The sequence below is a fragment of the Berghia stephanieae genome, unplaced genomic scaffold (assembly GCF_034508935.2).
Source record: "Berghia stephanieae isolate SIO BIC M18660-M18661 unplaced genomic scaffold, UCSD_Bste_1.3 scaffold102, whole genome shotgun sequence".
NCBI lineage: Eukaryota > Metazoa > Mollusca > Gastropoda > Nudibranchia > Aeolidiidae > Berghia > Berghia stephanieae.
The window spans coordinates 23,924-36,086 of NW_027621980.1; the positions used below are offsets into that span (position 1 = coordinate 23,924).

General features: G+C 42.7%; 3 protein-coding genes and 2 pseudogenes across 3 annotated transcripts; 4 read left to right on the plus strand and 1 right to left on the minus strand.

Annotated features, from left to right (window-relative positions):
- The first annotated feature begins 444 nt into the window (after positions 1 to 444).
- LOC144960906 (histone H4) lies at positions 445 to 801 on the plus strand. The gene has a single exon (XM_078894291.1). It carries the CDS (start codon positions 453 to 455, stop codon positions 762 to 764), a length of 312 nt encoding a protein of 103 aa, XP_078750417.1. The 5' UTR covers positions 445 to 452; the 3' UTR covers positions 765 to 801.
- A 1,221-nt stretch (positions 802 to 2,022) lies between these two features.
- On the minus strand, positions 2,023 to 2,564 carry LOC144960896 (histone H2B, gonadal pseudogene; annotated as a pseudogene).
- An 82-nt stretch (positions 2,565 to 2,646) lies between these two features.
- Positions 2,647 to 3,092, plus strand: LOC144960905 (histone H2A-like; annotated as a pseudogene).
- Positions 3,093 to 8,149: 5,057 nt separating this feature from the next.
- On the plus strand, positions 8,150 to 8,763 carry LOC144960899 (histone H3). The gene has a single exon (XM_078894285.1). The coding sequence runs from the start codon at positions 8,150 to 8,152 to the stop codon at positions 8,558 to 8,560; it is 411 nt and encodes a 136-aa protein (XP_078750411.1). The 3' UTR covers positions 8,561 to 8,763.
- Positions 8,764 to 10,222: 1,459 nt separating this feature from the next.
- Positions 10,223 to 10,666, plus strand: LOC144960900 (histone H4). The gene has a single exon (XM_078894286.1). It carries the CDS (start codon positions 10,283 to 10,285, stop codon positions 10,592 to 10,594), a length of 312 nt encoding a protein of 103 aa, XP_078750412.1. The 5' UTR covers positions 10,223 to 10,282; the 3' UTR covers positions 10,595 to 10,666.
- Positions 10,667 to 12,163: the final 1,497 nt, after the last annotated feature.

Genomic DNA, 12,163 nt, shown 5'->3' on the forward strand with positions numbered 1-12,163 from the left:
GAAAAATCTTGAGAGAATCTGGGATTTAACTTTTCATTTTATTTTTATTCTTTTATCTCAGTATCTTTTAAAACAAGAATAGTTTGTTTGTTTGTTTGTTTTTAAATCGAACAACAAACAACAAAAACAAAACAAAAAACAAACAAACAAAATGTAAAACAAAACAAACAAACAAAACAAAACAAACAAATAAAAGCAAAAACAAAACAAAACAAAACAAAAAACGATTAGTAATTAGGAATTCGACGATTAGATCAGGTCCAGTGTTTCACGAGTCAACGTGTCATCTGATTGGAGAATTCGACAAATCATAGCACCCTTCCGACCAATAAAAAGAACGCCGTTCTATAGACCAATCAGGTGTCTCAGTGTCAACCATGATAGCTCTTAACCCTTTATAACCCGTGCGCGCTTGTCTTTCGAGCATTCATACCTAACTGAATATCAAGAAAATGTCTGGACGTGGCAAAGGAGGAAAAGGATTGGGAAAGGGTGGCGCCAAGCGTCATCGTAAAGTCCTTCGTGACAACATCCAGGGTATCACCAAGCCCGCCATCCGTCGTCTCGCTCGTAGAGGTGGTGTGAAACGTATCTCCGGACTCATCTACGAAGAGACCAGAGGCGTACTCAAAGTTTTCCTTGAGAACGTGATCAGAGATGCTGTCACCTACACTGAGCATGCCAAGAGGAAGACCGTCACTGCTATGGACGTTGTCTACGCCTTGAAACGCCAGGGACGTACTCTGTACGGATTCGGTGGATAGATCTCTCCTCATCTAGCCCTGCACCCCATCCACCCAAACGGCCCTTTTCAGGCCACCCTCACAATTTCCCGGTTGACTACCGACTGATTACAAACGCATCACAATCTTATCTTTCTTCAATATGACACGTGTTTTGAAGCAATTCTGTACTGAATGGATATTTTGATTTACGGAACAAATACTTTAATCTGAGCAGTAGGGTAAAATCGGGTGATTTCGCCGTTTTTTCACTCCTGGTCTGCCGTGAGAGGCTAATTTGCCAATTGGGCAACACAACCACTGACAATAAGTTTACCTGGTCAATTTAATTATATTTTCATGAAGTGTTTACGTAGGGCTATGTTGTATTTTATTCACAAGAGTCCTTTTAAAACTGCCACTGTTGTCGGGTAACTTCGCCGCGAGATGTTGTACTTAGTTTTTCTCGCTACAAGGCAATATAAGGAACAATTTCCATTTCCATTTAACACATATTTATCGGCACTTGTATCGAGTGCGATGATGTATGTATAGGGCCTTCGCGGGGACACATTACAATGCCGGTCACAAGATCATAATCATAATAGCCTGCTGCCCATCCATACCCGAGACGACTGGTTTCTGGTTTTTATACCCACTTAACATATTTATTATTTACTTTTCTTTAACTTAGATTTCAGTGCTAACGCACAGCTTCTATTACACACAAAAAAATCGTCTTTGGAATAATTATTGTATGATTGTGATGATAGTGATGTGCGGCGAATTTACCCGAAACTATAGACTTTTGAAAAAAAAAATGTATTAACATCTTTAGAAATATTTTTCTGATGATAATATACACTGATAATGAAAATAAAATGGACGTGGAAACCACATTGATTTTGTGACCAGAGCCTTCACATTCGAATTGCACAATGTTAGTGAAGGGATGCCGTTGCAGTCAAAGATCAAAGAGTCAAGGGTGTTACAGCATGTCTCGCCATACTTTTCATGCATTGCTATTGCCTTGGGATCCCTTGTAAAGCGCTTTGAGCACGCTTAGCGGGTATTGCGCTATATAAAAGCTTGCTGTAACGTGACACGAAAACTAACTCGTCGTCTCTACCTATTCATTCTAAAACGAAGCCACGCATAAGTCTGTACACAAAGAATTTCGTAAAGTAGGAAATGAAAAAAGCAATACAGGGGGGTGATGCGTTGAAAACCGGGTAGTCAAACGGGAATAAGTGTGGGGCCCTGAAAAGGGCCGGTGTGAAGGGGAGGGGCATCGAGCAATTTACTTGCTGGTGGTGTATTTGGTGACAGCCTTGGTGCCTTCACTGACAGCGTGCTTGGCAAGTTCACCGGGAGCAAGAGACGGACAGCGGTCTGGATCTCTCGGAGGTGATGGTGCTCCTCTTGTTGTAGTGAGCCAGGCGGCTGGCTTCGGCGGAGATGCGCTCGAAGATGTCATTCACAAAAGAGTTCATGATTGACATGGCCTTAGAAGAGATACCAGTGTCGGGGTGGACCTGTTTCAACACCTTGTAGATGTAGATGCTGTAACTTTCCTTCCTCCTGCGCTTCCTCTTCTTGTCGCCGGTGCGAACGGCCTTTGCCTTGCCGGCTTTTTTGGCGCCTTTGGCAGAAACTCCTCCTTTGGGTGGCATTTTTTCCGATTTGATTTTCTAGTGAAACTAGTAGAAGAATGAACGGCGCGAAAACCATTTATATGAAAAATACCGGATGAAAAGCGAAGGGACGAGCCAATCGGAGAGAAGTATGCATTTTCTCAACGGTTGATTGGTCGAGCGGTTTGGCAAATTCATCTCTGCCCGATTTCGTATAAATAGTCATTCGGCGCGTTTCACGAGTCACTGTATTTTTTTAAAGTACACCCAACCACTTACAATAAACAATCATGTCTGGCCGTGGCAAAGGGAAAAGTTAAGGGCAAGTCCAAGTCCCGCTCTTCTCGCGCTGGACTCCAGTTCCCAGTTGGCAGAATTCACAGACTCTTGAGGAAAGGCAACTACGCCGAGCGCGTTGGTGCTGGTGCCCCAGTCTACTTGGCAGCTGTTCTTGAGTACCTCGCTGCTGAAGTTCTCGAGTTGGCAGGCAATGCTGCCCGTGACAACAAGAAGACCAGGATCATCCCCCGTCATCTCCAGCTCGCCATCCGCAATGACGAGGAGTTGAACAAGCTTCTGTCCGGAGTCACCATTGCTCAGGGTGGTGTTCTGCCAAACATCCAAGCCGTCCTCTTGCCCAAGAAGACCGGCAAAGCACCAGGAAAGAACTAAGCTCACCTCCAGCAGCCAGTCTTTCTGCTCCCAACACAACTGTCCTTTTCAGGACAACCACCACTCTTCCCCATTGGCTCCCAACGTAACATCGCATTTGCACTTTCTGGCACTCTCGAGTGCTTTTAGTTTTATGATTGTGTATGTGGCATGCTTTTCCTTCCAGATACCTACCAGGTTTTTTAGAATGGCTATTAACACTGCTCTGTATATTCCAATTCTAACTGTAAGTACCGGTTAGACCGTTTGAAGTTAGGGAGATAGGACGGCTTATGAGTACGTTGACATACATTACGGTTGACTGACGTGTCTTAATTTCTAGACGAAATAATACCTCAATTGAAGTCTCGGTTATACTATGCTACCCTTTATCTTTCCGCATTGGCACTGTCCTTGTCAACACAGGTGTGGTGTTCTGAACTTCTGAATCGCCTGCGAGTGACCAAATTTTTTTGTTGGCTTTTTTTTTCTTCTTTTTGTAGCCTAGAATATCGGTTTAAGGCGACGGTTGTGTTGAATCGTGTCGGGTACTCTCACCTTATGCTGAGCATCTATCACAGAGATGGGCCGCCCACAACTAAATTGGCATTGAAGGCTAGTTTCTGTTGGAATGGGACACCAACTTGTCTGCAGGGGAGTGTCATACCACTTAGACCACGAGTACAGATTTTGTGTGCGTACAGTCGCGTCTCTCCAATCCGAACACCTCCGTTCCGAGCATTTTGTCCGGATTACAGAGACATCCGGATTGTGGAATCAGTCCCTAAAGAGTACAAATAGAGAGAAAAAAAAATCCGTGCCTGCCAACTGGTCCGGATAATGGAGACATCCGGATTGTGGAGTTCCGGATTAGAGAGACGCGACTGTGGGTGTGTATATGAATATTCCATCTTAACATCGGATGCATGCCTACACTCAATTTCAAATTTCAGGAACATGTTATGGATACATTGGGCAATAGTAAGGTCTTAGCAGACGACAAAACGTCTGACGCAAAGAGAGTATTAGGGTTTATGGTTGCAATGGCACTAGAGGTAACACAATGATGATGATGAGGTGGTGGTGATGGTGGTGGTGGTGGTGGTGGCTGTAGTAGTGATGGTCGTGGTAGCAGTTGTGGTAAGGATGGTGATGTAATGGTAGTGGTTGTAGTCCTAGGGATTATGAGGTGGCGGCAGTGGTTGTAGTAATGGTGGTAGGGATGATGATGATGATGATGATGACGATGATGATGATGATGATGAGATGATGATGATGATGATGATGATGATGATGATGATGATGTGTGGTGGTGGTGGTGGTGGTGGTTGTGTCTTGGTTGTAGTAACGGTGGTAGGGATGATGCTCTGACGGCAGTTGTAGTAGTAGGCTAGTCGTCGTAGGTATGCCTGGCCTTATCTTGTGGTTTCTTAAATGGAGAACATCAAGCTATCCAAAAAGGGGAGGCCTTCCAAAAGCTCCTCGTGCTAAGGGAAACAACCCAGATATTCCCTCAACTAACCCTAAGAGAAAAAAAAACAAAAAAAAATAGTACCTTCAACTAACCCTAATAGCAAATACAAACACCCCAGCACCTTTACTAAGACTTATGACTAACCCTAAGAGAAAAAAAAAAAACACCTAGTACCTTCAACTAACCCTAATAGCAAATACAAACACCCCAGCAACTTTACTAAGACTCATGACTAACCCTAATGGCGGATGAAAATCAAAGCAATGGTCGGATTTAGGAAAGTACACTCGCCAAAAAAACGCCGCTCAATTACCCACAAATTGAATAAATAAAGGCATGACAAAAGATCCAACCCACCCATAAAAAGCAAAAGCAACTATTCCATTATTCCATTCCCCATTCCCAACATCCAACATCGTCACCTTTCCGTTTCAGTTCAACTACCTATCCCCCCGGCCAGGGCAGCCCAAAAATGCTGGGTTGCACGGAAGGAGCTGACAAATAGATTGGACTAAAAAGACCTTTTTTTTTTTTTTTCGATTGAGAGCGCGGACTGCGGAAATAAAAAGTCCGCAGTGGAAGAATACTTTCGCGTTTTTTCCTTTTTTTTTTTCGCTTCAGAGCGCGGACTGCAGAAATAAAAAGTCAGCAGTGGGAGAATACTTTCGCATTTTTTTCTTCTTTTTTTTTTTCGATTCAGAGCGCGGACTGCAGAAATAAAAAGTCCGCAGTGAGAGAATACTTTCGCATTTTTTCTTCTTTTTTTTTTTCGATTCAGAGCGCGGACTGCAGAAATAAAAAGTCCGCAGTGGGAGAATACTTTCGCATTTTTCCTTTTTTTTTTGTCGATTGAGAGCGCGGACTGCAGAAATAAAAAGTCCGCAGTGGGAGAATACTTTCGCATTTTTCCTTTTTTTTTTTTCGCTTCAGAGCGCGGACTGCAGAAATAAAAAGTCCGCAGTGGGAGAATACTTTCGCATTTTTTCCTTTTTTTTTTTCGATTGAGAGCGCGGACTGCAGAAATAAAAAGTCCGCAGTGGGAGAATACTTTCGCATTTTTCCTTTTTTTTTTGTCGATTCAGAGCGCGGACTGCAGAAATAAAAAGTCCGCAGTGGGAGAATACTTTCGCATTTTTCCTTTTTTTTTTTTCGCTTCAGAGCGCGGACTGCAGAAATAAAAAGTCCGCAGTGGGAGAATACTTTCGCATATTTTCTAATTCTTTTCCAATTCGAGCTGAAGCTTTGCAAACCCAATAAACAGCACTACTGCTTTGCGCTCAGACAAACCAAAGAATAGATACACATGCGAGTAAACAAATAAATCAATCAATAATTGAATGAATGAATGAAATGAATGAATGAATTTGAATTGCTATACCTAATCTCACGACCACCAGCTCATTCTGATAAATCTGAATCTTTTCATTCAAATATTTGTTTATTTATTTATTTATTTATTTATTTATTTATTTATTTATTTATTTTCAAATTTATTACCAAATAACCAAGGGATTACCTCCTAAAGTAAATGCTAACAACTTGCCTTTCCAAAGTGATCGGGTAACAAAATAAACCGGTAAGCCGATTGGCCCGGGCTCTCGGTAATTGACCAATCAGAACGCTGAGATAACAGGTATATAAGACGAACGGGCCCTCTATTACGAATCAGTCACTTTCGAGTAACGAAAATCTAAAATGGCACGTACCGTACCCCCCCCCCCCTTTCTCTCTCAGCATTGATAATGATACACAACCCGATGAATCGATCATCCTTCTCCTAACTCTTCGGCCTCCGGAATAATATAATCAGAACCATTCTGTATATAACTAATTCTACCTTTTCCTTTGTTTCTACCCCCCCCCCCCCCCTCCCCCACACAGTACATCCAATCCTACCCCACATCTAGATAGATAATACAGACAGCCCCCTTCCCATCACCCGGATACAAACGGAGACGGAAAAGAATACCAACATAAACGACAGAAGATCTCGCCAAGGAAAAATGCAGAGTACCACCCTTTTTGTATTTTTATTTATCTGATTGCAAAACTATAGCTAGAGTAGAGAACACAGACCCTATTTCGGCTCTAAAAGATCATGTGGCAGATAAAACCATCTAATAATTAATGATACTAATACTAACATACAAAACAACATCCCCCCCCCCCCCCCCCCACCTAAAAATTCCCACTTATACTAAACTCAACAAAATAACAATAACAAACCGCCAAGGAAAGGACGTGACACAAGTGTTTAGTAAGATATAATCCCCCCTTTATTTATTTTTTTTTTTTTTGTTGTTTTTTTTTTTTTTTTTTTTTTTTCCGATGCGGCCCCGGCGAACTCGGCGCAACGGCCCACGGCAGAGACGGCGCGGGGCAATGTGTGTGCCGCGCAGCATGCCGGAGGGGTCTAGTCCCGCCCAACCCGCCTGAAGCGCGGCTGAAACAATTGCGCTGCGGCGTCTAGACTGCAGTGGACAACATGTATGCAGATGAGATCAGTCGGGGCCGACTCGGAAAGAAGAATATTTACAATATTTATAATATTAAAACGTACACCTTGTACACCCACAGTCACAACTGCCCCCCCCCCCCCCCCCCCCCCCCCACGATTCTAACCTTATCGAAAAATTAACTATATTCATAGAATAATAAAATAACCAATGCTGCATAGGGAAAGACCACGTGCACAGTAGTTGAAGCAGCGAATGACGCTCGGCTAGAGAGCGGAAAGTGGGTGGCCACCCTTGGACTCCTAAGGGAGCAAGGGAATAGGTTACTAACAAATTAATCAAAAGTTTTCCTTTTAAAAGCATAACCACCTTCATCACCAGTTCCAATCTACTCCCACAATTTAGCAATAGCCCAAGAACATCAACCGACCACAACAATTAATAAACCCACAAGACGTTTGACCCGTGTATTCACCATCCCAACAACAGAAGCAATTCAGAAACCTCCCCCCCCCCCCCCCCCCCCCCCATCCAACCTAAAACCTAAACCTAAACTCATTTCCACAATAACCCCATTTTACAGAAGTTCGAATATTCCGATCAGCTGATAGGCTGCAGCCTTTCAACTCCCACCAATCAAAACCCTCAGAATCCAACACCCCCCCCCCCCCCCCCTACTAAACGTCTGTCAGTCCCAGACAATTTATCTAAACAACATTACAAACTGCCCTGAATCATCAATAAACCGATTGGTACAGGATCTCTGTCATCCACCAATCGCAACACATTTTATCTACTCTCCACATCCAACCATGAACAGCTATTTAATTGTCAATTTAAATCATCTAAAAAAAAAACAAAAAATAACAAAATTTATTACAACCCACCAACCCAATATAACCTCTAACTGACCAACTGCCCAATTAACCCCCCACCCTCCATGAACGCGTTAGGCAACATTAATATTTCAACCATTATTTCATTTATAAAAAAAAAAAAAAAAAAAAAAAAAAAAAAAAAAAAAAAAAAAAAAAATTAAATTATTATCGTAACGTACGATACAGAAGCAGTTAATGCCAAAGCCTTCCTACTGCTACTACTACTAAACACATAATAATTAACCTAACAAATACAATTTTTACTAATTAAGAGGGTCATTAGATAGTATGGCCTGGGTCTAAAAAAAAAAAAAAAAAAAAAAAAAAAAAAAAAATGGCACGTACCAAACAAACCGCACGTAAATCCACCGGAGGAAAGGCTCCTCGTAAGCAGCTGGCCACCAAGGCTGCCAGGAAGTCTGCCCCAGCCACCGGCGGTGTCAAGAAACCCCACAGATACAGGCCTGGAACTGTTGCCTTGAGAGAGATCAGACGTTACCAGAAGAGCACTGAGCTCCTCATCCGCAAACTCCCCTTCCAGCGTTTGGTGAGAGAAATTGCCCAGGACTTCAAGACTGACCTGCGCTTCCAGAGCTCTGCCGTTATGGCCCTGCAGGAAGCCAGTGAAGCTTACTTGGTTGGTCTGTTTGAGGATACCAATCTGTGTGCCATCCACGCCAAGCGAGTCACCATCATGCCCAAGGACATCCAGCTCGCTCGCAGAATCCGTGGAGAGAGGGCTTAAATCTCTTTTCCCCTTCCTCCTTCCCCAAACCGGTCCTTTTCAGGACCACTACACATTATCTCGATTGACTGACTCTCTGTTTACGCACTCCCTCATCCCCTACCCTCTTCAGATGTACTTTAATTTTTAAATGTGATAATCACGAGTTACGACTGGAAACTTTTCCACATGGTCACGCAACTTGAGAATTCCTTTTAGCATTTGTGTAGTGCTCAAAGCGCTTACAAGAGGACCCTTTGCTTGTGAAGCTAGTGCTCTACCAACTGATCCCCGATATATGCACACGTTTTGTTTATAATCTATCAAATGGGATGACCAAGGCTTTCTAGAGTTTTTTTTTTTTTAATGAACTCTGGGCCTATACTCTAAATCGAGCAACTTAATTTGTTCAGCTCATCAGCATTACCTTGAAACACTCATTGACATGCCGGTAATTTAATATGAGATAAACTGTGTTTCCATTGCCATCGATTTACACACTGGTTGTAAAAATATTGGATGGGAAAGTAGAAGACGTGTACAGTTATAGAGACATAGGATATAGCAAAAAGGCAAACAATTATATATTTTAAAAATTCCGTCACCCAGAAATAGCATGCAGTAATGCGATGCTTGCAGAAATCCGGCGAGCAGGGAAGCGATGACTTTTTAACTTAATGAACGTGATGAGGAGAGTCAGAGAGGTGGGAGAAACATGAGCAGAAGAAGAAAGAAATAAAGAAGACATCAGAATGGTTCATACAAGGGTGAGTGGGAAACAAAGAAGAAAGAGAGAGAGAGAGAGAGAGAGAGAGAGAGAGAGAGAGAGAGAGAGAGAGAGAAAGACAGAGAGAAAGAGAGAGAGTGAGAGAGAGAGAGAGAGAGAAAGACAGAGAGAAAGATAGAGAGTGAGAGAGAGAGAGAGAGAGAAGGAGAGACAGAGAGAGAGCTCACCATCGTGGTAAATTGAGCTTTATATAACGCAATATCCACTAAATGTGCTCAATGCGCTTTACAAGGGGTCCCTGGTCAACAGCAACATTTAACATGTAGGACGGGACATGACGCCTGTTAGGCGATATTACAATTTTTCGGACAAAGACAACGCTATTAACGGCCAGGTACTCATTTTACACCTGAGTACGGTGAGAGAATGTGAGTAAAGAGCCTTTTCCAAGGATTCAACTATGCGCCGAGAGCGAGGCTCGAACCCAGGACCTTCCGATCTGAAAGCGAGTGTCATACCACTAGACCACATAGCCCCTGCCTTTGCGTGGCAACAAGTTTCTGGAAAAATCTTGAGAGAATCTGGGATTTAACTTTTCATTTTATTTTTATTCTTTTATCTCAGTATCTTTTAAAACAAGAATAGTTTGTTTGTTTGTTTGTTTTTAAATCGAAAACAAACAACAACAAAAACAAAACAAAAAACAAACAAACAAATGTAAAACAAAACAAACAAACAAAACAAAACAAACAAATAAAAGCAAAAACAAAACAAAACAAAACAAAAAAACGATTAGTAATTAGGAATTCGACGATTAGATCAGGTCCAGTGTTTCACGAGTCAACGTGTCATCTGATTGGAGAATTCGACAAATCATAGCACCCTTCCGACCAATAAAAAGAACGCCGTTCTATAGACCAATCAGGTGTCTCAGTGTCAACCATGATAGCTCTTAACCCTTTATAACCCGTGCGCGCTTGTCTTTCGAGCATTCTACCTAACTGAATATCAAGAAAATGTCTGGACGTGGCAAAGGAGGAAAAGGATTGGGAAAGGGTGGCGCCAAGCGTCATCGTAAAGTCCTTCGTGACAACATCCAGGGTATCACCAAGCCCGCCATCCGTCGTCTCGCTCGTAGAGGTGGTGTGAAACGTATCTCCGGACTCATCTACGAAGAGACCAGAGGCGTACTCAAAGTTTTCCTTGAGAACGTGATCAGAGATGCTGTCACCTACACTGAGCATGCCAAGAGGAAGACCGTCACTGCTATGGACGTTGTCTACGCCTTGAAACGCCAGGGACGTACTCTGTACGGATTCGGTGGATAGATCTCTCCTCATCTAGCCCTGCACCCCATCCACCCAAACGGCCCTTTTCAGGGCCACCCTCACAATTTCCCGGTTGACTACCGACTGATTACAAACGCATCACAATCTTATCTTTCTTCAATATGACACGTGTTTTGAAGCAATTCTGTACTGAATGGATATTTTGATTTACGGAACAAATACTTTAATCTGAGCAGTAGGGTAAATTCGGGTGATTTCGCCGTTTTTTTCACTCCTGGTCTGCCGTGAGAGGCTAATTTGCCAATTGGGCAACACAACCACTGACAATAAGTTTACCTGGTCAATTTAATTATATTTTCATGAAGTGTTTACGTAGGGCTATGTTGTATTTTATTCACAAGAGTCCTTTTAAAACTGCCACTGTTGTCGGGTAACTTCGCCGCGAGATGTTGTACTTAGTTTTTCTCGCTACAAGGCAATATAAGGAACAATTTCCATTTCCATTTAACACATATTTATCGGCACTTGTATCGAGTGCGATGATGTATGTATAGGGCCTTCGCGGGGACACATTACAATGCCGGTCACAAGATCATAATCATAATAGCCTGCTGCCCATCCATACCCGAGACGACTGGTTTCTGGTTTTTATACCCACTTAACATATTTATTATTTACTTTTCTTTAACTTAGATTTCAGTGCTAACGCACAGCTTCTATTACACACAAAAAAATCGTCTTTGGAATAATTATTGTATGATTGTGATGATAGTGATGTGCGGCGAATTTACCCGAAACTATAGACTTTTGAAAAAAAAAATGTATTAACATCTTTAGAAATATTTTTCTGATGATAATATACACTGATAATGAAAATAAAATGGACGTGGAAACCACATTGATTTTGTGACCAGAGCCTTCACATTCGAATTGCACAATGTTAGTGAAGGGATGCCGTTGCAGTCAAAGATCAAAGAGTCAAGGGTGTTACAGCATGTCTCGCCATACTTTTCATGCATTGCTATTGCCTTGGGATCCCTTGTAAAGCGCTTTGAGCACGCTTAGCGGGTATTGCGCTATATAAAAGCTTGCTGTAACGTGACACGAAAACTAACTCGTCGTCTCTACCTATTCATTCTAAAACGAAGCCACGCATAAGTCTGTACACAAAGAATTTCGTAAAGTAGGAAATGAAAAAAGCAATACAGGGGGGTGATGCGTTGAAAACCGGGTAGTCAAACGGGAATAAGTGTGGGGCCCTGAAAAGGGCCGGTGTGAAGGGGAGGGGCATCGAGCAATTTAAAATTGCTGGTGGTTTTAAATTTGGTACAGCCTTGGGCCTTCACTTTACCCGCGTGCTTGGCAAGTTCCCGGGGGGCAAAAAGACGGACAGCGGTCTGGATTTTCTCGGGAAAGGGGGATGGTGCTCCCTTGTTTTTTGTGAGCCAGGCGGCTGGCTTCGGCGGGGAAGCGCTCGAAGATGTATTCACAAAAGAGTTCATGATTACATGGCCTTGGGAAAGATACCAAATGTCGGGTGGACCCCGTTTCAACACCTTGTAGATGTAGAATGGTAACTTTCCCCTTTCCCCCTGCGCTTCCTCTTCT

Excerpts from the sequence above, each read along its gene's own strand:
- LOC144960906 (XM_078894291.1), top strand. The coding sequence starts at position 453 with ATGTCTGGACGTGGCAAAGGAGGAAAAGGATTGGGAAAGGGTGGCGCC.
- LOC144960899 (XM_078894285.1), top strand. The coding sequence starts at position 8,150 with ATGGCACGTACCAAACAAACCGCACGTAAATCCACCGGAGGAAAGGCT.
- LOC144960900 (XM_078894286.1), top strand. The coding sequence starts at position 10,283 with ATGTCTGGACGTGGCAAAGGAGGAAAAGGATTGGGAAAGGGTGGCGCC.